The 22,783-nt window shown below is 42.8% G+C and overlaps 2 protein-coding genes across 5 annotated transcripts in view; both read left to right on the forward strand.

The window, feature by feature from the left end:
- LOC112979005 (DEP domain-containing mTOR-interacting protein-like) overlaps positions 1 to 18,088 on the forward strand; it is a 29,587-nt gene extending 11,499 nt beyond the window's left edge. For 2 of the 4 annotated variants that reach the window (XM_064521622.1, XM_064521623.1), the window contains 9 exons: positions 338 to 536; positions 3,913 to 4,091; positions 7,584 to 7,707; positions 9,017 to 9,195; positions 9,837 to 10,022; positions 10,867 to 11,007; positions 11,336 to 11,406; positions 13,719 to 13,823; positions 15,019 to 15,298. In XM_064521622.1, the coding sequence (XP_064377692.1) occupies positions 4,055 to 4,091; positions 7,584 to 7,707; positions 9,017 to 9,195; positions 9,837 to 10,022; positions 10,867 to 11,007; positions 11,336 to 11,406; positions 13,719 to 13,823; positions 15,019 to 15,144 (969 nt within the window). In that variant the 5' untranslated portion in view covers positions 338 to 536; positions 3,913 to 4,054 and the 3' untranslated portion in view covers positions 15,145 to 15,298. Of the gene's footprint in view, positions 1 to 337; positions 537 to 3,912; positions 4,092 to 7,583; positions 7,708 to 9,016; positions 9,196 to 9,836; positions 10,023 to 10,866; positions 11,008 to 11,335; positions 11,407 to 13,718; positions 13,824 to 15,018; positions 15,299 to 17,951 lie in introns of those variants that run through there. The other 2 variants (XM_026092867.2, XM_064521621.1) reach the window with 2 other exon arrangements.
- Positions 17,975 to 22,783, forward strand: part of COL20A1 (collagen type XX alpha 1 chain) — a 63,825-nt gene continuing 59,016 nt past the window's right edge. The window contains exons 1-2 of the mRNA XM_026092843.2: positions 17,975 to 18,097; positions 21,801 to 21,888. Of these exons, the coding sequence (XP_025948628.2) occupies positions 21,813 to 21,888 (76 nt within the window). The 5' untranslated portion in view covers positions 17,975 to 18,097; positions 21,801 to 21,812. The remainder of the gene's footprint in view (positions 18,098 to 21,800; positions 21,889 to 22,783) is intronic.

Raw genomic sequence — 22,783 nt, forward strand, 5'->3', positions numbered from 1 at the left:
GCTCATGCCAAGAGTACAACTTGGCCTATTATTTGTGAAAGTCCTTTCAGATGGAAGACACCACACAGATGCTTTAGGGACTCTCTTCAGAGCAGAGGTGTGCTGCCAGCCTGTGTTGTAGAGGGCAGCTGTCTCAGCCTAGAATTTGAATGGAGAGGAAGGGTAGGGCTGTGGTCATGTCCGTGAAAGTAGCTGTGATAAATATTCACGTCTGGCAGAAGAGAAATGCCGAGCCTCTGCACTAAAGGAAAAACGTTCTGAGTCTTGTCTATGCTGATTTTATGTCGTTAGTTATGGAGATGCCAAAAAAAGACACAATGCTTTCCTTTTTCCCCAGGAATGTAACACCTGCAGTAACGCAGCCAGAGAATCCACTGCAGAAGAGAGAGTTCAAATGAGCTAGTCTGGACCTTGGCTTACAGAATAACATTATTCACTGAAAATAATCCTGTCAAACAGTACAACTGCCTTTTGATGCAATATATAAAATATAATTAAGACAACTGCAATTGGAGGAGAAATATAGGAGAAAAAAGGTATGTAGGTAACACCTTGCATTTATTTAGAAGATTAATAGATTTCACTCCCTTTACAGTCATTCAGTGGCTGATTAGAAATCACTGGGGAAGGCTTGATTCTAGTCAAGTGTGTTGTTTTCATAAAAATAACTACCTAGAAAAGAAACAGTTGCTTAGAAGTATCAGGAGATGAAGTGAACAGTAAACATGTTCAAAAATGCAAGGGAAAGAGCTGTTTAAAAAAAATTCTAAATTTTCTAGGAAGACAACAAAGAATATTTCAACTTTGGCAAGGAATAATAATAAAAATAGAGTTTGTGTTTGTCAAAACCTAGAGGAGATTGAGGAACACCTATTGACAGATTTGAATGGAGCCACTCTTTGTGAGAAAGGCACAAATGCATAAGTGTGCAGAGAATTATAGTACTTCAAGCCCATGTAGGAAAATTCCCTTTCTCTGGCATCTTCTCCAGAAATTGGATGTGTTAGAGCAGATGCTTGTGCCTGCACCAAGCTCGGTCAACACAACCAGCTGCCCAGTGATGCTGCCTGAAGCATCTGGGATATAGTTTCATCTAAATAGGAGGAAATAAAAAGCAGGGAAAGGACACAGCAAACAGGAAGAAGCTGGATCCAAGAGAGGGAACATCTCAGATCGGGAAGAGAAAATCAATCCGATTTCCAATCCATGATAAGTTCTATGTTGTATTTGTAACAACTGAAGTGACTTACACACTTGAATCCTGTGAGTTTTTTTCTGTTTACACTGCTCCAGATCTGCCTTTTAGCAAGGTTACACGGAATGAATAATGATGTCTTTTTAGCGACCTTGACAAGGAAACAATTTGGTTATGCAATGCAGCCTGTCCAAAGCAAATGCGTGTGAAAGCAGCACAGTGACTGCCAAATGAGGAGTATTTCGTGATAGTCGATGCTCATGTTCCAGCAAGCATTTTATCCTTGTATTATTCTGTTTTCTTTATTTTTCCTTTTGAAGAAATAAAATGTACGCAGGGAAGGTTTTGGCATTTAGAAAAGTCATAATATTGCGTTACACATCCTTCCCTAACAATTTTTATCTGGAAGCATGATTATAAACCAGTCAGTTTTACTAGCTTTGTTTTTCCAACCTAATTTTTTGACTGGTTTATAGGGAGTCAGCTGAGCTGCGCAAAGACACAGTTGGGTTATGTCCTTCTGTATGCGAAGGACAAAATTTGTCTCCTCTTAATTGACAGGAAACAGTAAAGGAGAGGAAAATGAACAAGGACACAGGGCCACTGAGTTGTGTGTCTTCTGGTGCCTGCTGCACTGATTGCAAAGGCAAAATGGCAAACTTTTCACATGAAAACAGCATGCAGTTCCGAGACACTGCTGCACCAGAGATACATAAATACTACTTAAATTCCTGTCTTGATAATTGTTCATGATGGAGTAGTTTTCAGAATATATAATACATTAAAAAAATTGAAATTGCTAGTTTTGTTAATAGTATTCATTTGCTGAAAATCTTTTTCCCATTTTTCACAAGATGTATACATTTTCTCTGGTAGTCTGAAAAAGAAAACATGGTGGAAACAGTATTTTTCCAACCAGTTTATATTCAAGCCTTGCGTGATTATAGTCTATGTGTCATTGTGGGTGAAGTGTACGTGTATATATATGTATATATAGTCTTTATAGCCTTCTGCAGATACTCAACAGCAATAGAGTACTGTAGGTTAAACAAAGTAAAAATAAGTAAAAGACTGAGTGTGGACTTGAGAATTTGAGGCAGGCCAGTTGAAAGTAAGATACCTCTTTCCAAATACACTCAGGAACTGGGCACACCTGAAACTTTTGGTTTGGTTTTTCCAATTGCTTTCCTTATGTCTCTGCACTGACAAATTTTGCTGTGCTTTTTTGTGTGTTTACCTGGAAGGTCTGTAAATACAGCAAGATATATGTGTCCCTGCAAATCTCTGTTAAGAATTAAGAATTATGTTTGCTCATAGTAGCCAGAACATTAATTGCAACAATCAATGAATAAATCTTCTTCATCCAGCCAAGGGCCATATCTTGAAGACTTCTGAGAGCCTAGTATTCATTAATCCTATAATGTAGAATAATCCATTGTTATCTGTTAGATTTCAGGATATTTAGGAATTCTTATATGGTTCCTGAAAGCATTGTCCAACAGACAATACCATGCATGATGTGAAGTACAGATAGTTTCTTCAAAAATACTAGAAAGAGCAAAAGAACTTGAAGCATTAAATAAAGAAATGATCCAGTGATTAATGCCTTTGTAAAAAATACTGGCCCAAGGCAAAACTGTGAATTGAAATGAATAATTTGAAATGTGGAAAAAAACTGGAGTTAGGGAGAAGATATTAAACTTCTCTCTGAATCTGCTGCACACACTGGACATTTTCCAGTGTTAGTATTTTGAAAGCAGCAATGACTACAGGGCAAAAGTTTGGCTTCTAGTTAGATCTTGTCCCAGATTTGGTTAGCTTTGGCTTGACTACGCAAGATGTCTGTGCTTTGTGGCTTGCTCATGTTAAGGTCCTTTTAAAAGTAAAAGCCATACTCACCTGAATAACCTTTATTCAGATATATCTTTCCATCAGAGTCACAGATTAGCCATTACACCAGGATTTGCAGGATAGGACTCTTGCAGGTATGTTCTAGTAAACTCTGACCCAGTCTATCCCAGCATGAACCAGAAAACGTCGGGACTGACAATGGGATTGAAGGCCATGCTTTCTCTGAGTGAGGTGTCTGGTGTGCGTTCACTGGTCAGCACTACTACACTTGAGCAGGACTGGTCTGATACTGTGCACTGTCTATTAGTGGGTACAGGAACACAGCAGTGCGTGGAATTAGCCTGACGTTCGCCTTTGTTAGCTACGTACAGAAACAACACATGTTCCCATTAATGTTCCCACCCTGAGCTGTGACTAAGTCTTCAGCCTTTGTCCTGGGGGCAGCTACTGTTCTTGCTTACATAGTTATGGGGAAAAGAAAGCTAGGTACAGAACTGTTCCAAGAACACGTGCTATTATTTTTCTACTTTTTTGGCCCTTCTTCACAAGCTTCAGGTAGCTGCTGTGGTTTTTTAGAGGCTTGTTTAGAACAAAAAGACATGTAAGGTTCAGACCAAGTCTGCTGCAGACAGTTACAAAAGCTATGTAGTGATAGTAGGAGAGAAGGGGATGTTGAAGAGAGGCGCCTTAGATTTGAGTGATGCAGTCTTGCAAAGCAAATAGGTTTAGTTAAGCTTATAAGTCACTGGGCACTTGCCAGAAGTCCCAAAACACCAGTGGTTTCTCCAGACTGGGTAGATACTGAGCTATTAGACTGTGATGTCCCTGTAACTCCAGCTATGTTTAATGGTGTTCTTTTGCTCTAGGCTTCGCCTCCATGATGGGAAGCTCATTAAAGACAGACGTTACCACCTCCGAACATACCCAAACTGCTTTGTGGCAAAGGAGCTCACAGACTGGCTGATTGACCACAAAGAAGCACCTGACAGAGAGACGGGTATCCGCCTGATGCAGAAGCTAATGGATCATTACATCATCCATCATGGTTTGTGGATTTTTTAGCTACCCTTTAACTCTCCCCAGAGAGGATGTCTGAGTATCTGATCACAGTGTTTTTCAGTCGGTCCGGAAATGGGAGCGGTTGAGTACCTGTTTTATGACCCTCCCATGGGTGAGGGCTCCCAGAGGAGCTAGAAGATTACAGGCAAGTACAAGGCCATACAGAATTGTATCTCTGTTACATTGTAGTGCTTTGGAGGATGTCCTAATTCCCTCTGCCACAGAGAAGAGATTAAGGCTGTGTACTGGTAACAAGACATCTTAAGTGCCTCTTATTTAAAAGCAAGTTCAGTAGTATCTGACCTGTATTCCCTAGAGCAAATGCAGCTGCCTAAACAGAGTGGTGGATATTTTTACAGATGCTAGTCTTAGCCCATGTATGTATCATGCAGAAATGGAAGCTGAATGATAGCGGATACTTCGCGTGTGCACCAAAGTTCATTTTTTACCATACCAGCACAGTGTCCCTTGGTTTCTCGGCATATGCTGGGGTGGGAGAAGTGTAGGGGTGTGGAGTCCGTGCCTGTCAGTGCAAAAGGTAATCCAGTCCCTGTAAACTTGAAGCCAAAGCCTTCCCACAGGAATGTCTCCCTTGGAAATTAAATGTGTGTGATGCCATTTTAAAGGCTCTTCTTTGAATCGGAATCAGACAGCCACTGCTGAAGTCTTCCTGTTCTCTTGATTCCTGTGTGATGCTGGCATGGAGAAAACACTGTTTATTGTGTGACAATTGTCCATATCCACACAGAGCTATGATGAAAAGACCAGATGTTCAGCCAAGTCTGGGACTCTTTCCCTGCCTTGACCTTTCCTGCCTTTGACAACACATCTCCCACTGACAGGCAAGAGCAGCGGTTCTTAAATAGGAAGGTTTTCAGTTTCAATGAAAATTTCTTCAGTTTTACCTTAATCAAGGTTTTCTGTGGATATATCAAGGTTTTGCACCAAAAACTTTTTTGCTAATAAAAGAAGAAAATAAGTTTGGGGTTTTTTTTTGGTTTTTGTTTGTTGTGCATAGAAAGGTCTTTACCTCAGAAAGAGCCACGTATCAGTAGCATGGTGAGGGACCCAGCTTCCCTGGGTCCCTTTGGAAGGGAAGCTTTATGCTGATATAAGTTTATATGAAGAACGGATGGCCAAAAGGATTGTTAAATAGTTGTCTAAAACCTAAAGGTTTTAGCATGCTGTTTATCTTTAGTGCTTGCTGATGAGGAATGGTATCTTTAGGACAGGAAATAGCAGTGCTTCAAATCTGTGGAGAACTGTTTCTCTCCCTGGGATTTTCAGGCCAACTAGACTCCCATTAGGGAAGAACAAAGTCCCAGTCTTTCAAACAGACCTGGGAGACTGTTGCCCTCCCTGGGGAGGTTTGTGACCAGGAGTGGCTGAGCTCAGAGAAGAAACCTGCCTACTCCCCTTGGCTGAGCTCTCTTGCAGACCTGCTTCCAAGTCTTCAGGACAAGAGGTGTGGTAACCTGGAGTTGGTAGTTTATTGCAAGAGGATGCAGCTGAGGAGATAGAAGCAGATGACAGTCACACAAAATTCAACCTGATCTTTCTCCCTCTTCTACAGAGTCCAGAAATAGCTGTCTTTGCCCACTGCAATGCAAACTTTCTCAGTTGCCATCTGCTACTTGCTGAAATTAATGCCCTTTACATTAAGGTGCCTTGAATGAAAATAAGCTCTGCTGCTGTGCTTTATCGCAAAAGAATAAAGCTGAGGCAGTTAGTTCTTGGTTAACCATTAACGCTTAAAACTGATTATTTTCCATCTTTCCAGCGATTTCTTCACAGCCAGGCTGTCAGGTTCAAATAAATCCATTAGTTGATTAAACCTATGCAACACTGGATACCAGTGCTGTTCTGATTGCTTATCATGGACACGTCCCTGCTGTTTCTGTGATAACTTTTGTGTTCTGCAAGGAATTGACTTTCTAACCCATCTTATGACCATTAATTTTCATTAGTTCTGTGGTAATAGGCCTGCCTTCTAGCCACAGCACTGTGCTAAGTGCTTTGCAATTGGCTGTCCAAACTGTTTGCACTCTTCTTTGTTGGGATCCAGAAGGCAATAATTATCTCATGAAGATCATTGTCTGTGCTGCTGCTTAATGGTCTGATGTGGTTTGAGCTGTTATTCTATTACATGCTGGAAACATGTTCAAATTAGTCTTCAAATAGCAAAAATGATTTGGTTTTTCCATGTGCTCAGTGCTGTAAGGTACTGTGTTCAATTCTATCAACCAACTGTAATGACATTCGATTCATTATTCCTTTCAGTTAAGATGATGAAAGCTTTCACCTTTTAAAACAGCGGTCTGGACCTGCCTCCTTGCCTGATGAGTCCTGTGTTTGCAGCATCCTGACTTTGCACTATGAAAAGCGTTTAGGGAGAATTCTGAACTCCAGAAAATCTGATAGTTATTAGCACTGAGCTGGTCACCAAAAAGTGAATGAAGTTTTATCAGTCCGTTCAGAAGAAATGAACAACTGTTACTTAAAATTTTCACAGGAGGTGTCTTGTGTCTTTTGAATTTTTATATGCACATTATTTTAGTGAGGAAATCTCCCTTTTCTTTTTCCCCTTGACTAGTTTTCTTTGTTTTCTGGGCATATTCTTACTTTATTCTTTTTTTACCCCTGAAACTAAGCAGGAAATCTCTCTGTTCTTGCTTCAGACGAGTAAACCTGAAGAGAGGTAGGACCTATTTGATAGCTGGACTGTGATTTTTAGGGGAGGTTTAGTCTAATAATCTGTTGCAGACAAGTTTATCTCAAAACTGTACCTCCAATATTTGCCCATGAAATGTTACATACACTGAACAGCCACGCATCCACCGGCAGTGCACTCATTCCCAAGATAAATGTGAAAATGAGGCTTTTCATATTGATTGAATGATTCCAGTTATATGCACCTAGCTTTAAAAAATGGCTCTCCAGAGGTCAGCCTGCCGTACAAATAAGTTAGGCAGGGTTGGCACAAAACAATGTGGAAAAGTTGATATCATTATACATTTTTATGTACAAGTATTTTCAACAGGGACAATGGTGATCTAATGGGGTTTTGGATGCACTGTTGGAGGTCCACCCCCCCCCCCCAAGTCTGTTTATGTGTGGCCGTAGCTGTTCTATTTGTTCTCTTTTTGTCTAGACCTAAACAGCAACAATAAAAAAAAAAAAAAGGAAAAGTTTTAATGGATCAAAGTGTAGACTCAGATTCAAGCTTTCCTAAGAAATTCTATATGGTGGGACTGACTTCTCCCACCAACTGGGCTTCAGGCATTTGTAAGCACCTAATTTGGGCACTGAAGGCCCAAATACTAGTTCCAGTATGAACTGGTTACTGCACAGATGGCTTCAGCAGCATGGTGCGTGAGGCCTAGGGAAGGGCATCACGCATAAGCCTCCATAGCTTTTAACCTAGAGATAACTAAAACTGCTGAGTACTGATGTGCCTGCTCTGAACTTCTCCTTTCAGTTTGCGACGAGCACTCAGACTACAAGGATGCCAAGCTGTTGTACCGTTTCCGCAAGGATGATGGGACCTTCCCTCTCAATAAGGACGTGAAGGTGTTCATGAGAGGACAGAGTCTTTATGAGAAGTGAGTGAGTCCTTTCCCTGCGAAATAATTCTTAGCAAGGGCTTTGGAAATGCAGTCTGCTGGTTCCAGTTGCTGCTGATGCTTTGCACCTGGGATTCATCACTATAGCCAACCTTTCTCTTCCTTTTGTTTTGTACCTCATGCTGTAGCATCAGGATATACTATTTCTTGAGTCTTGTTACAGCAACAGAACAACAGGCCTTTTTGGAGCTTAGAGAGGGAGAAGAGCTGGAATCTGAACTCACCAATATTTTGAAGGGCTCCTACCCAAGTGCTAGTTCTGGGATCCAACACAAGGAAATGCTAGGATCTAATTTGTAGTTAAAGTGCTGGTTGGGATGGACACATCCAGTGTCTGTTCTCAGCACTCGCACAAACTCCCTGGCTGAGTCACTTTTCTGCCAACATTTAGGAGTTATGTCCCACTGAAATCAGAAGGATATAGGATCTTCAAGGCCCTTGTGGACCTGGATCCCTGTACCTCACTTAGTCTATCTGTATAATTTCCAGTGGAAACATCAATTCTCACACAGTAAAGAACAATTCCTACCTATCTAGGTGTTTACTGAGAAATATTTTGTTCTTTTTGATCAATTCTGATTCTAAATTCAAACCATCTTCACAGACACCGAATAAGTCCTTTCATTAAACTGGGTTCAACTTCAAAGCTCTCCCTGGACCTGTCTCCTTTAATAGCCTCTTAATATTTTCTTGATCCTTAACACACTGGAAGTCAGATTCACAAATTAGCAGTGAGGGAGAATTCCTTCTTCAGGCAAACAGATGGGTGATTTCTGCTGTCTCCCTGCCCCTCTGGCAGAAGTGCATCATTTGTATTTTGCTTTTGCACTGCTGTGGCAGAAGAAATTGGGCAGTGGAGAAGAGCATCTGGCTCTTCTCATGACTGAGGTTGCTGCACCCTCTCGTGGATGCACTGGATTTAGCTTTCACATACGCAGCAAACAATGCACTTGTCTTTACTGAAATGCATCTTCTCCATCAATTTGGATTATCTGACATTTGGACAGACATTTTGGGTGCTTATTTGGCTTTCCCCTGCAGTCCAGCTGAACTGATTTTGCTGAAACTGCTTCTTCCTTTATGATGAAGATATACAAAACAATCTGATTAACATAGCAACTTGCATCTGTGCATTTCCCCCTCCCTTCCCACTGATTCCAGACAGAAATATTTTGTCTGGAACAGTTTGCCTGCTTCTCTTGGTCTGGCTTCAGCTCCTGCTGAGCTCCCTGTGTAAGTAGGCAGGGCTGCTAAGGGTCACTGGAGCCATATTCCACCTTTGTGCCAGGCTGATCAGTATTGAAGATTCAATTCTGAAGGTGAGAGAGGAAAACTCTGTGAAGTACCAGAGGACATTCTTGGGCTGTGAAATGATTGACTGGCTCATTCAGGAAGGAGAAACAGCGAACCGAAAGGAAGCTGTGGAGCTGGGCCGTGCACTTCTGGAGCATGGGATCATTCAGCATGGTGAGTGAAGGTTCAGGCAGAAGCAGAGAAGGAAAGTAAAAGATGAGCATAGTTCTTAAGGCTTTGCTAGGAACAAATCCCCATTCATGTCATGCAACAAGTGCTGGTCAAGTGCCCACTTGGAGATGGTAATGGATCCATTTAATTCTATGTTTGGCGTTTGTGACCTTTGAAATCAGAGCAATCTGGCATCACCCGCAAAGGCTTTGAGACGAAATTCAAGTTATTTCTCTGCAATTCTTCAAAGCCTCAGGCCAGAGGCCTGGGATCTTCCCCTGGGTTTTGAAGGCTGTTTGTGAGGATGTGATGTTCAGTTCCGCTTTGCTGGAGATTGTAACCTTCTGCAGGAATTGAACTTTCAGTTGAAAAGGCATCAAGTCTTCTGAGTGTCTTGGGAATGGGGCAGGTTGAGGACTGTGACTCATAAAGTGGCCTACCTCTGGGAGATGGCATCTCTGAAAAGGCTGCCTTGCTGTTCTAATTTCCCTGTGGATAGCCAATGGGTTGGCATTCTCAAACAATTAGAAAGATTGAAATATAGCATAAAGGCATTAAAAATAATTAATTTGGGTCCCTCGGTATATTTGTTTTATATTTTTTGCACACCCTCAGCTGCTCTCACCTCTTCTATTCTCTCCCAGTGTCCAGCAGGCATCACTTCTTTGACAGTAACATCCTCTATCAATTCTGGATCAACTTCCGCCGGAGACGTCGCCTCACAGAGTTACTCAATGAAAACTCTTCTCGTGCTCTGTCCGAGAGCCCGGACAGTCCCTTCTGTCTTCGCAAGCTCAACCCAGACCAGGGCAACACCAGCTTTCTTTCCGGTAACTGTGGGTTTATTTGTGGAAGGGCACAAAAGCAATCCTGTCATGACCAGAGTAAATCAGAGCCTAGAGCGTTGTTCCAGGCATACTATGAAGCAACCACCCATCCCAAGAACTGCTTTGTGGTGGATATTGTGATGCAGTGGCAATATCTCCCCCAGCTGCCCATTCCAGGAAAATAACTTCTCAGGTTTCTAGTATTACTGTTTCTAATAGTTAGAGGTTCCTTGTCATCTATAAATGATTATTTCTTTTCCTGGAGGTGAGGGCATTTGTATTTTGAAACAGGACATTAACTGGACTCTTGGACCTGATCCAGTTATCCCGCATGCCTCAAGTTCCCATAGACCAATGTGGGCTGTCAGGAGACAGGAATACCAGACTGGCATGGGAATGCCTCCAGTTCAGCTTTTAAATGAGAAAAAGAAAATCAAGGCATAGGCAGAAATAAACAGAGGAAACTAAAAATGAACAGATTTAGGGGTGTGCGTGTATAGGTACATGTGTGCCTTTAAGAGCTAGAAAATCTGATTCCTGTCTTTCCATTTGCATGGACAGCAAAGAACAATTGCTGCAGACACAGACCATTCCCTAATATATGCAAAACTCCTTTAGCCTCAAAAACAAGGCAGAAATTTTGTATTTAGAGTTCCACCATGCCACACTATGTTTTGCTGTTTATCCCTGAAATCTCTTATTTAAAGCTAGTTTTATACTGTCTCTGCTCAGCTGCCACCTTCAGTTCATGTTTACCCTTCAGGTGTAGGCCAGGCTGATGGAGTAATTTTGTTATTTTAGGCTAGTTTATTCCTTCCTTAGGTAATTATTTTTTTGCCTCTTTCAGTCCAGCCCAACAAGGAGATTAAAGTTGTCTCAGCAGTTCGAAGGAGCAGCATCACTTCCCTGGCTGGAAATTCCAATCCCTACTTCAGTACTACTCCTATGTTGGTATTCCCTCCTGTGGCTGAGTGCAACCCGAAATCAGGTCAGGGTTCCTGCATTGCCCTGTTGTTGCATAAGATATTTCTACACCCCTAGGGTATGGGCTGGCTCAGGCCTTAAGTACAAACCTATCCACCATCTACTTGGTAATGTGCAAGAAGAGAGGGTCGGCCTCACCTCTGGGGCTTGATTAGAAAGTTGTGTAATTATCTTGGAAGAAAAATGAGATGAGTTCAAATATTTCTATGTGCAGTAATTGTAGCTGGTTCTAACATCTGTTTCTCAGCCTATGGTAGTCCTCATAATTCCTATTAAGCAATTTACTGTATGAAACCCTTGATTCTGATAAGATCTGTCACCTTCCTCTCTAGTGTTAAAGAGACCAGTCACCAATGAAGAGCTCCTGTCCCCTGGGGCCCCCTACATCAAGAAAACACTAACTGTAAGTGATCAGTATGAGCGGTATTGCTAATCTAACAGTACTGAACTCTCTGACCACTCTTTGATAGCTTTGTGTCTGCTGCCGTGACCTCTGTATGTTGAAACTTTGATTGCATGTCACATCATCACAGCTAGCTAACTTGATGAATTTCAGTGGGTCGATGTCTTCAGAGATTCTTGTGGGTGGAACTGATGTTCACTCTCTGCAGCCCCCGCTTTAGTTTGATGTATATCAAAGAAGTAGAATCAGGAAAAAGGATGTTTCCTGGGCAGGAAAAGTCCCATTTCACCCAGCTCCATGCAAACTGAAGATTCAGTCAAGTTTTGTGCCAGTTGAGACTCTTGACATCCCTTATTCTCTCAGTCACAAAGATGTCACCTTTCTGCACTGTTTTATGCTTTTTTTGGCTTCATGTTACAGACCAGATATGGAAGGCAGCACTAGGTTTTATGAAGGAAAAGAGTTGTATGGAACAGAAGTGAATGAGGAGCATTTGAGGGCCACTCTGCTCTTTCTTATAATGGGCTATGTCTTGCCTGTTTTTTCACGAACAAAATAAATATGCTGCAAAATCTCCAGGATGCTGCAGAAAACCTTAGTTTTGGGTTTTCTTTTCTTCTAATTATTTATAGAGGTGTAGAACCTGATAGTTGCAGCCAGTCAGAGCAGGGCTGTTGGGTGCTGCCCTCTAGATCCTGTCATGCTTGTTTATTTCTGTGTGAATGATCATTTGTCCAGAATTGCCACACTCCCTACTTCTCGGACCTTTGCTATCCAGCTCCATCAGGGGAAATTCCATATGGCCAGTCTAGGAAGTGTGATGGCTGTCTTGCTTTGCTAGTTTAATCCAAGTGAGGTTACAGAAGGGAAGGGCTGTGGATCAGGTCCCCAGATTAACTCTGCCTTAGAAATTGATGGAGAGGAACAAGAAAAATAAAGCAGATGATTGGTGTGGTATGTATGAGGACATGCTGTTCATTCTCCTCCAGAATGCTCTTGCCCTGCCCTTCAACTCTGCCAGGCTGGGCTTTTCATGGCTCATTTCCTTCTGCTTAGCTGTGCAGTTGCTTTTATTTGTTTATATGGGTAATACGCAGAGTGCTTTGAGAATTTGTTTTCTCTTTAAGTCACATCAGATGGCCAGCATATTACAGCAAACTGCTCTGACAAGCTGAGAACAGAGTGGGAAAAGTTGAAAGAGTGGATATTTCCATCCTGGAAATGCTGTCCTGTGCCAGCAAAAAGGCAAACACTGTGTGTGTGTTCTGTAGAAATGTTCTCAACATGTTCTTAGTGCATGTCCTGTGTTTAACTTCATGTTGCCTGTGTTTCATTCTTCTGTACTTGCTGACATGACATATTAATCAGAAAGCAGCTTTGCAGATAGCAAGTAATTCTGCATCTCGCATGACACACAGCCTAGGAATATTCCATAATACTCTCCCAAATGATGGTAGTGTCGGAGGAAACCTCGAGGATTAAATGTTTCTTAAAAATGTGTATTTTGCCCAAATGTAGCAAGACACTGAACAAGGCAAGGAGAAGTGTTAACTATACTTGCAGATAAAGAAATAAACAATCCAGAAAGGCAAAGGCCCCTGACATGCTGGATTTGCAGATGCTGCCTGTTTGAAGACTTTCACAACCTCAAAAAGTGAAAGCAAGAACTTAGTCTCTACCCACAGTTGAGCATGAGACAGGAGAAAATGGAACGGATGTTTTATTGCCAAGCACTCTTTCTGAAACACTGCACTGGCACAGGTGAATGAAAAGGTCCACCAGAGTAAAAGCAGAGGGAGACAGAAGAACTCCCCTTGAAACCAAGATTCTCAGGAGGAATTAGTGCCCAGTTGCCATGCTGAGAACTGTCAGAGATTTATAACTGTGGGGATATGGAAAGCTCACTAGTGTCCAAGTATGTCTTCCTCCAACTGAGAGGCTGAGAAAGAACTGTTGGGTGACACTGACTGTTGCTAACAGAGCTGGAAGCAGAACGTAAAGGTCCTTTTTTTTTTTTTTCTTACTGGTCAGAGGAGCCTTGAGGCAAACCCTTCTTTTCCCTCCCACCCATCACAGAGATTAGGGTCTTGATAAGAATTTTCCACACCACTAGAACTGTTGCATCTTCTCTATCCAGGTACTGCGATTGGAATTGGGTAGCATGTCATTGCTGTGTGGAAAGGTGGGACATGCACTTGTGGAAGTGTTTAAGCTAAGCAGTTAACCTTAGCTTCAGTACAGCAGAACCTCTTCCATGTGAAGAAAGCAAAGCCCATTCCTTTGTTTCTAAAGCCCTTTTGTTCTGCTTGTAGATTGTGGGGGATGCTGTGGGCTGGGGGTTTGTGGTCCGAGGAGGAAGACCTTGCCATATCCAAGCGGTAGACCCAGGAGGACCTGCTGCTGCTGCAGGAATGAAGGTACTTCTTGATCATGGTAACTTAACATAAGAGAGGACTTACGTTCTGCTTGAGCTTTTCAGGCTGAAAAGATCCTCAGTGATAATCCCACCAGCTGCAACAGAGATAAATCTGATCATGTCAGCTCAGGAAGCTTCGATAACATTGTGAGAGGCAGAGTGAAAGACATGCTGTCTTGCAGACAAAGTGTACTGCGTGTTTCTATTCCATGGCTGGGGCTTGGCTTTTGCCCAAGCACTTCGGAGACTAGGCCGCTAAAATGGTCAAAACTAAGCTGTCCTGTGCCAAACTTTAGAGCTGTTGAAACACTATTTTAGGTACTAAAAGCAGGGAATTCCCAGTTCAGCTTTAGTAACTATATATAACTGAAGTGAAGCAGGAAAGGAGCAGAGCTTTATCATGAATCATTTGCTCTTACCACTCCTGCAATGCAATGTGTTTTGTGTTTGTCTGCTATTAACAACATTGCTCTCTGCAGAACTGTTTATGTTCAGGAAAGCTGAATGACTTTAGATTGATAATGTCCCCTTGATTTGATTCATCTAGTAATCTCCAGTATTTCCAGCTCAGGTGAAATGAGCTGAGGTCTTCAAAATCATTTTAGACCAACTATTCAAGCAGACGTGGGCTGTGTGTTGAGCTGCAGACCTAGTTTTAGGAGTGAATGAAGGAAATACGTAGTCTCACTGTTCCGCTATGAAAACCCTAGCAGTGAGGGAGTAATTTCAACAAGCTGGTATAACTCTGAAATCGCTTGGATATTTGAAATAATGGGATTCTTCAGAGGAAGAGTTTGACTCCTTGTTTGCTTCAGGCAGGATTGGAAGGGGATGGGTGAACTCATTTCATTTGCTCAGGAGCCCAGTTCATCTCTCCTTTACTAATCTCATTTGCTACCAAATTGCCAAATGTTAATATTGTGCCTCATTTCCATCTGTGAAATGAACCACTGCTCATAAATGAGTCTCTTTACTTTCTGTTAGCTTACTGTCTAAATCCCTTTGGTCCTTTTTTTAATGATACAATGATTATAGCACCGTGATTATTAGCGTAGCTTATAGAGTGGTAATGCTTTCTGGTTTGTAGGATTTTGTAGCAAGTTATTTGCATTGCAAAGTCTGGCTCTAGTTAGTCATGAGCAGTAGTTGCCTTCACGCCTCAGTCGAAGGTAACCAGCCCTTCGTCTCCCTTGCAGGTGTGTCAGTTTGTTTTCTCTGTGAATGGCATGTACGTTTTGCATTTGGACTATCAGACCATCAGCAGCCTCATCATGACAGGACCACGAACTCTTGTCATGGAAGTCATGGAAGCCATTGAATGAATGAAGGACTCTCTCATCCCACCACTGTTTGGAAGAGCAGGACACTTCACAAAACAAGCATGGACTGTGGGGAGGGATCAAGCGTGACCTTTCACTCTGAAATATTACCCTAGCATTTTAACATATTTTCAAATAAATACGTTCTAATGGACAAGTCTTGGATGTCAATGGTGGTGAGATATTTGGTTCTACCTGATTTTGAGAGGGTCTAAACTTTCAGAGCTGCTTTTTAATGCCAGCGGGAGAGTTGAGCACATCTTGAAACCAAGTCTTTAGAACAAATGGTTCTTTCACCCAGCCAAGTGGCAATTCAGGAGGTAGAAGCTGACAAGTACCAAAAAGTTTGGTACCAAGGAAGTGAGCATGGCTAAGCAACTCCAAGTGCCAAGAACAACGTGCATTCCAGATGGTCCAATAAGTCATACTATCAATTGTGTCAAGAAAAGAAGGAAATGAATGCAACGATGAGTTACCTTTCTCTGTAAAGGAAGTCCAAGACTTCTGCTACTCTTGGCTCAGCCACACTTACAGCTAGCAGTGGTTACTTTTTCCTAGTTGAGTTTCTTGAAGAGATCAGACTTCTGTGATTGTGATCTTTGTCGTTCCCCACCACCACCACCACCAAACAACTGCTTAGATTCATTAGCCAGTTTCAGCATGGAGCAGGGCAGAGTCTGGAAGGTTTTAGGCTGCTACCAACCTGCTGACAGCAGGCAGTGGGGGAAAGGAGAGGTACTAAATACTGTCTACCCTAAGGGCAGTCTGCGTTCAACTGTAGCACTAGACACTGGGAAATCTAAGTGGGATGGAACAGACACAAGTGAAAGCCACCCAAAACTAGGCCTTCTGAGCCATACTGCTCCCAGAATGACTTCATTTAAAGACAATACAGAATATTCATATGTGGCCTACCCTGCAAATAAATTAAATGTGGAATAGCAGGTAATAACAAGAAAATAGGGAGGTTTCTTGCTTTCCAGTTCACAGAGCATCCTGCTCATAATTGGCCTACAATATTGTGCATACAGCAGGATGATTTCCAGCGCTGCTGCTTGGGGCAGGTCCCTGATTGCCGCTCTATTGGCCACCAACCACATCTTAACCAAAAAAAAAAAAAAAAAAGGAAATCACTTTGATTTGTGTTAAAATGGGAGCTGATTTTCCTGGAAAATCTGGTGTCAGCTGTTTATTAGGTATTTTACTGCTGGCTGCCTTCTTTTCGTTGGTATAAAGGGATATTTACTCTCCTAGTGCTGGTGCAGAGTTGATAGTCCTATTTGCAGTGGTATTACTGGAACATGGTTCAAGCGAGATGTTTGAGTTGATAATCCACTGGGGTCCTTCCAGGCCCTGTGTGAAACCAGACAATCTTTTAAGCTATTTGTCAACATGCAATTGTTATTTCCAGCCATTCAGTGCACAAGGAAAGCAAAGCCTGTTTGCTTCTGCCTGTTTGCTTTTTAAATTCAGTTTTGTGTTGCTGTTTTGGGGAATGGTTGGGCGTCTGTGATGGCAGCAAGGTTTACTCTGGAGTATTGGGGCTTGAACTGAAGCAGGGCAAAGCCGGGAGACTGTACAGCATTGTTTATGTATCTTGGGAAGGGTCGGGCATAAAACAAAAACCTTAACATAAACACATTTTTCTGATGTGAACAGAGCATGAATTTTAGCTCTCAGTCTGAACTTCCCTGAAAGTGAAATGTAGGAGACACATGATCTTTCCTTTCTCACCTCCTCCTAGTTGTAGAGTCAACTGTGGCAAATCTAAGCAACTATTAAAATGCAACAGGAATTACAGTAATTGTGGTATTTAAATGTAGGGTAGTAACAATTCTGTTTCCACAGACTACCAAGTGCAAAATACTACAAGTATTTTGTTTTAATGAGATTAATAAGATTAAGTGTTTTGTTTTAGTGTTATCCTTTGACTTGTATATTGTGGTACCTTTAAATGCTCATGTATAATGCAAAAGTTGCAGAGAAGTACATAATGTTTGTTTTGTTGGGGATATATTTTAAAAACCCTGCAGACATATTGAGAAACTAGGATCTTTCCATCCAATTTGACAGTTTAAAAAGTGTCTGTATTTCCTGTAGAACGGCAGTTGTGAGTTTCACGTAGCTCGTTCTGCTGCACTACGAGAGCGATGCTGTCATTCCCGGGAGTACAGCTGAAAATCTGGTCTCCAGTTACAGTGAGGAATGCCGCTGTCAGTTGTTCCACTCTTGGCAAGGAGGACAAAATCTTTCAAAAAACGTTTTGGCCCAGAGCTGGGCGGCTCTCACAAGCACTCCTGGGGCTGGGAAGCGCATACTATTTGAGGTCAGAGCTGTATCAAACAGCTGGGAAATCTGCAGCACCATCAAGCTCCAGTGCATGATTCAGACTCTGGCCTTGCAAAACGTACAGATGTGCTTAATTTCCTCAGATGAGATACTGTATGCCTTCAGTGCAAACTCTGGGCTCTCAAAAATATTTAATGGGATGTGAATGTGGCCAAAGTGACCTTATTCCTGAGAGTATAATAGCGGGTGGGAACGATGACTTTTTGCTGCACTCTAGGAAATCAGTATGCAGTTTCCTATATAGAAATTTAGTATTTGGTTCCTCCTAGAAAAAAACAGTAAAAGCTGTTTACTGTGTTTCACAGAAGCAGGCTCTTCCTCTTTTTTTTTTAATGTGCTTTATTTAGCCGCATGTAGCAGGCCATGCGTAGAGTACTGCTCTCTGCTACGTGGTGAGAAGGAGGTGGGGGAATCGCTGTCCCTCTCCCCCTTATCTCCCTCCCCTTCCTCCCCTTTCCTAGCTGTCCTGACGTCTGGGCTTGAAATCTCTCTAAATGCTCTGAGAAGCAGACAAGGAGCCGACTTCTTCTCTCACAATTTAAGAATGTAGCTGGATTCTTCACGCCTCCCAGCTGACTTCGGGGGAAAAAAGCACTGCTCAGCAAAGGTTTGTGACCGAGTCCCCTTTGGGGTCTGAGTTTGCCTGGATGTCACTGGGCTGGGCTGGGGGGGCTGCGTGGTTTGGGGGGATGTGTGGGTATTGACAGAAGGGGGAATTTCAGCAGACTTTCAAACTAGGAGAAACTTTGAGCTAGTCCAGTGGTGCAGCGCAGCTCAGGGGCAGCACCTCCAGTGTCATGTAAGGGAGGGCAGGTCCTGCATGTCTGATCCTTGCAAGGTGAAGTAGTTTCAAGAGTCAAATTCACTGGAGGTGAGGTCTAAATATCACCAGGACTGTTTTTATAGAGAGCGATGAATTCTTTTAGAGTGGTGGCTGTGGGAAATGGAGTTTCACTGGTGCTTTTATTTTTCTCCTTCAATGGTTAATAGGTAAAACCTGGGGGAAATTTCAGCAGAAGAGGACAGTAATTGGAACAGCTTGCTAGCTTATGGCTGAAATTACAGCTGTCTGGGTTGTTTTTTCCCACCTGTAGGTGTGGTGTGTGTCTGCGTTGAGCCAGTGTTATTAAACCTGTCTGGGTTGTGGGGAGCTACAAATGCTCAGTCCCAAAGTGAACCTTGTACATTAGTTTTTAAGAGAGGTGCTGAGGTAATTGAGGATTTTGGTTCGGTGGTTGAACAGAAACACAGAAGACTTTTTGGAGAGTAAAGAAAGGGTTTGCTGAACATGTTTTTATCTGGTTTAGGTCCTTTAACTAGCAAAGCATTCAGGGAGTGTAGGACAGATTTATTTTCCGTAGCTCTGGCAGGAAATCCTGCTCTCCTAGGGTTGCTGGTTTCTTCTGTGTGGTTCTCCCATAAGAGTCTCCTCTCGTGCATGAACCAGCCTCAGGGAGCCAGCCTGGGCTGGGATTTGCTCACAGGCTGACTCCCATGTAGCTTACTGCGTTTTGCCCAGAGGAGCTGAGGAGCTGCTCTTCAGGTTCGTTCAGTGAACGCTTCTGAACAGATGAACACCGCTCTGCTGCACTGGCTCCAGCCAAGGTGGAGAGGGCAGAAGGTCTCATGCTGCTCGTGTGGCTGGCAATGAGTAGGCTGTAGAGTGGTGTTGCTTCTCCAAGTGCTTCGTGGCAGACTGTGATGTGCTCTGGCATGAGGAGTGATAGAAATGTCCTCAAACTGTGAGCTGGCTTCTGTGGCGGTGGAGGCTGGAATTAGTTCATGGCGCTCCAAAATCCTCACCTTCATTTGTGCTGATTTAAAAATGTGGCAGGGCTTTATGGGTAGAAAATCTTTTTTCTTTAATTAAAAGTGACTATTTTTAAAATTTCCTGTACAAGTAAGGCGATCTCAGACTGGCTTAACCTCCAAATCTCCTCTGAACACGTAGCTGGGGCAAATGAGAAGTCATGTTCCAGCCCACTTTGGGAAGTGGTGCGTCCCTCGCACACCCATTTTCCAGGCCCTGCAAATTCTTACCATATGCTCCATGTGTTGCTGCCTCCAGATTCTTTCCCTGAGGGAGTAATGGGAGAGAGGAGTCGGCATGCAGGAGGTTCCCTGCCCCCTGACAGGGTGATGACACTGTGGTCCTGTTGGCCCCACTGTCCATGGTTCAGCCTGGCTGGATGGCTGTACTAGCAAGGGCAGAAATGGATGGGAAGGGACCACGGACACTTGGGTGGGAGCTTGGGAAGTAGCAGGTATCCTTTGGAGCAGAAAGTACTGTGGGGTGGGGAAGCATAGCTCCTCCAGCCATATATATCTTCAGCCATCTGAAACAGGTGCATCTTCTTCCATCCCTGCTTTACAGGTAGGAAAATGAAGCTTGGAGGGGAAGCAAAATATCTGTGGGCATATCTCTGAGCTAGGAAAGAAACATCAAGTCCCTGTTCCTTGCCTTAGCTGCAATGCTGTAAGAGTAAAGATTTACCTTCTTGGGAACTTACTTGGCCCAACCTGAGCTGATGCTGAATTCATCTTATTGACACATCAGAAGTAGAAGCTGATGGCTGAGTCAGACCCTACAGTAAGCCTGATTCAGTGTAGGTTGGAGAAGTCTGTGCATTCTTTTCGCTGGACTTTGGACCCCATATAACATTTGTTAATATGAAAAGGTCATATGCAATCCAGTGTTTTTGTCTGCAGCTGACATCCTGTTTGCCAGCAGAGCTGCAAGGAAGTTACAAGGAAATTCAGAGTGACTTGGGTGGCATTGCAAAATGACAAAAATAAACCTTGTTATTGATTCAGGGAATTTTTCAAAAATGCAGACTTCTCGCTGTTGCTCAGCACAAGTGCCTAAATAACAAGGTCAGGCTTTGCTTTTTTGGGTATGATGGTCAGATTCCTAAAACCTACCTGTAAAATGTTTGCTATTTTTTAAAAGCAATGACTTAATTTTATTAGCTGGGGAAAAAAAAAGCAAGTGTTTCCCATGGCCAAGGGCTACAATTACACTGCAGTTGTTCCATATAACCTGATCTTCAATCAAAGGAAAAAGAAATCCTCCGACTGAGTAGTGTGCATGTGTGCGTCTGTGTATGGGGGTAGGGTGGTTATTAACATCTGTCTGTTACAACTTGCATATTTTTCCATTCAATCTTACAACATTTTAGAACTCCTGATTTAAAACCTAGGAGATTACGGCTGGATCATTCACTTGCATATATATTTTTCCTTTTAATCACTAAAAAGCTGACATATTTGATGGGAAATAGGCATTTGCCAGGAGTCTCTAAATACCTGTCCATCAAAATGAACAAAACAGAAATGTCACTGCAGACTGCAATGAAAGAAGCTCATGTATAGTCTGGTCCTGCCAAAAGCAATAAGACTGAACTGGGTAGCACAAAAATGACAGATGCCAATGATGCGTTGCAAAAGGCCAACAGCTTATGTTTTAAACCCTGTATATTGAAGACTGAGGCAAGGGGGAGGCACTATTTCCATCAGCTAGGATGGTTTTATGCTGGTATAACTTTTCTGAGCCAAACTGAGTAAAGGTTAAGTCTGGGCCAGTGGAGACAAGGTTTGACTTCCTCTGAAGTCAGCGAGCTGTAGACTGAGTGATGGGTGTCTGTCTGTCTGTCCTTAAACTAGCCAGCCCTGGGAATGCTGCAGAAGTTACTTTTTGGCCAGAGTGATTCACTGACGTGGTTAAGTCTGTAATAATTAAGTAGGTGTTACTTGAAACAAAAATTGTTCTGTAATCTCTATCTAACCATTGATTTGACCAATGTCATTTATGTACATGATCAGAGCAGAACCCTGCATGTACTGTTGTACCTCTGCTGATCTTGTCCTACCAAGACAGCAGTGCCTGTCTCTAGGACCAAGCAGACTCGGAGGCTAGGTCAAAGCCTACTCCCCATCACCTGTGTAAACTCAGTTTAGTATTGGTTCAAGGCACTGATGAACAACTGTGTCAGAGAGACCAAGACTGTAAACTAAAATGTAGGAATCATAGGAAAATTCAGTATGTGCTTCTCAGTTCACCCTTACAGTACTATCAGGGATGTATAGAGTAGTAGATTTCAACTTGTCTCTCAACTGGGGACTACAAAAAAAACATGCCAGGAGATTTCAATTCACACCACCACAGGAAAGCCCCAGATGATTCCTACAGACACCCCTGCAGAAAGGAGAGGGGATTCCAGGGCAGCAGAATTAGTCAAAAGAATGAAAGTGGCTTTTGGTCTTGGTAAATGCAACTTTACTTCTCTTTCCTGATGTTTGCCTTCACGTAGGTCCTGGTCACCATGCAGATTCACACTTGCTTCTTTTTTGCCTGCCTGACTGTGGTGAGTCGTGTCTGGGGCCGAGTGAGCAGCCAAGGTAAGGAGCTTGTTTGTGGTTGCTCTGAAGGAAGCACTGGGCACAGTCACTTAGGGTCTGGCTGTCAAGTGGGCTAACCTTGCCTGTGAAGGCCACTTCTAAACACACACAGAATTTCAGGGGGCTGCTAGGCTTCAGTGTCCATTGGTGGAAATCCAAACAGCCGGTTTCCACACATAAGAGCAACAGGAGATCAGGGGACTCATTTAGGGAGAATATCTTAATCCTTCCCCATCCTGCAAGGCCTGTCCTCATCACTGGCAGCAATTCAGCATGCCACTCCCTTACACCAGGGATGCGTTTCTGCCTGTATAAGTAATGAGGAATGCTTATGTGATCTGCAAATGGAGCTTGAAAAGTGATTTAAAAAAAAAAGAGTGATATTGCTTCTATTAATCACTGCATCTGTCCTGCACTCTGAAACTATTGCTTTGAAGCAATACGTTGATATCTGCTGCAACATCTGGATCAGAAAGTACACAAGGTGTATTCCTTCTGTAACATGCAGCGTTCCCATGGTATCACAAGTGAACAGAAAATACCCGTAGAACCTCATCATATGCTTTTTGATGTTAAAAGTCTACCTTTATCTGCCTCTATGTAAGTGGTCGGTACAAAGCTTCTTGACAGGTGGTGGCACTTTAGAATTTGGACAGATGTATGTCCATGCTGTGTATCTTCCAGACCTGCCTCTGCAGTGTATCTGGACTTAACTCCAAAGCAACTGGAGAGCAAGGTTACAGCATCAAATAGTGCATATCCAACACTAGGCAGAGAAACAGTAGAGCTTTCATGGCACTGGGATTCATTTGCATCCAGTGCATAATGGAGCTTTAGAGGATGTTGTCCTTTCAGATCTGTGTGTGGGCATTTTTGCCTTTTTAACTTTTGGGCT

This window comes from Dromaius novaehollandiae, chromosome 16 (assembly GCF_036370855.1).
Source record: "Dromaius novaehollandiae isolate bDroNov1 chromosome 16, bDroNov1.hap1, whole genome shotgun sequence".
Classification (NCBI taxonomy): domain Eukaryota; kingdom Metazoa; phylum Chordata; class Aves; order Casuariiformes; family Dromaiidae; genus Dromaius; species Dromaius novaehollandiae.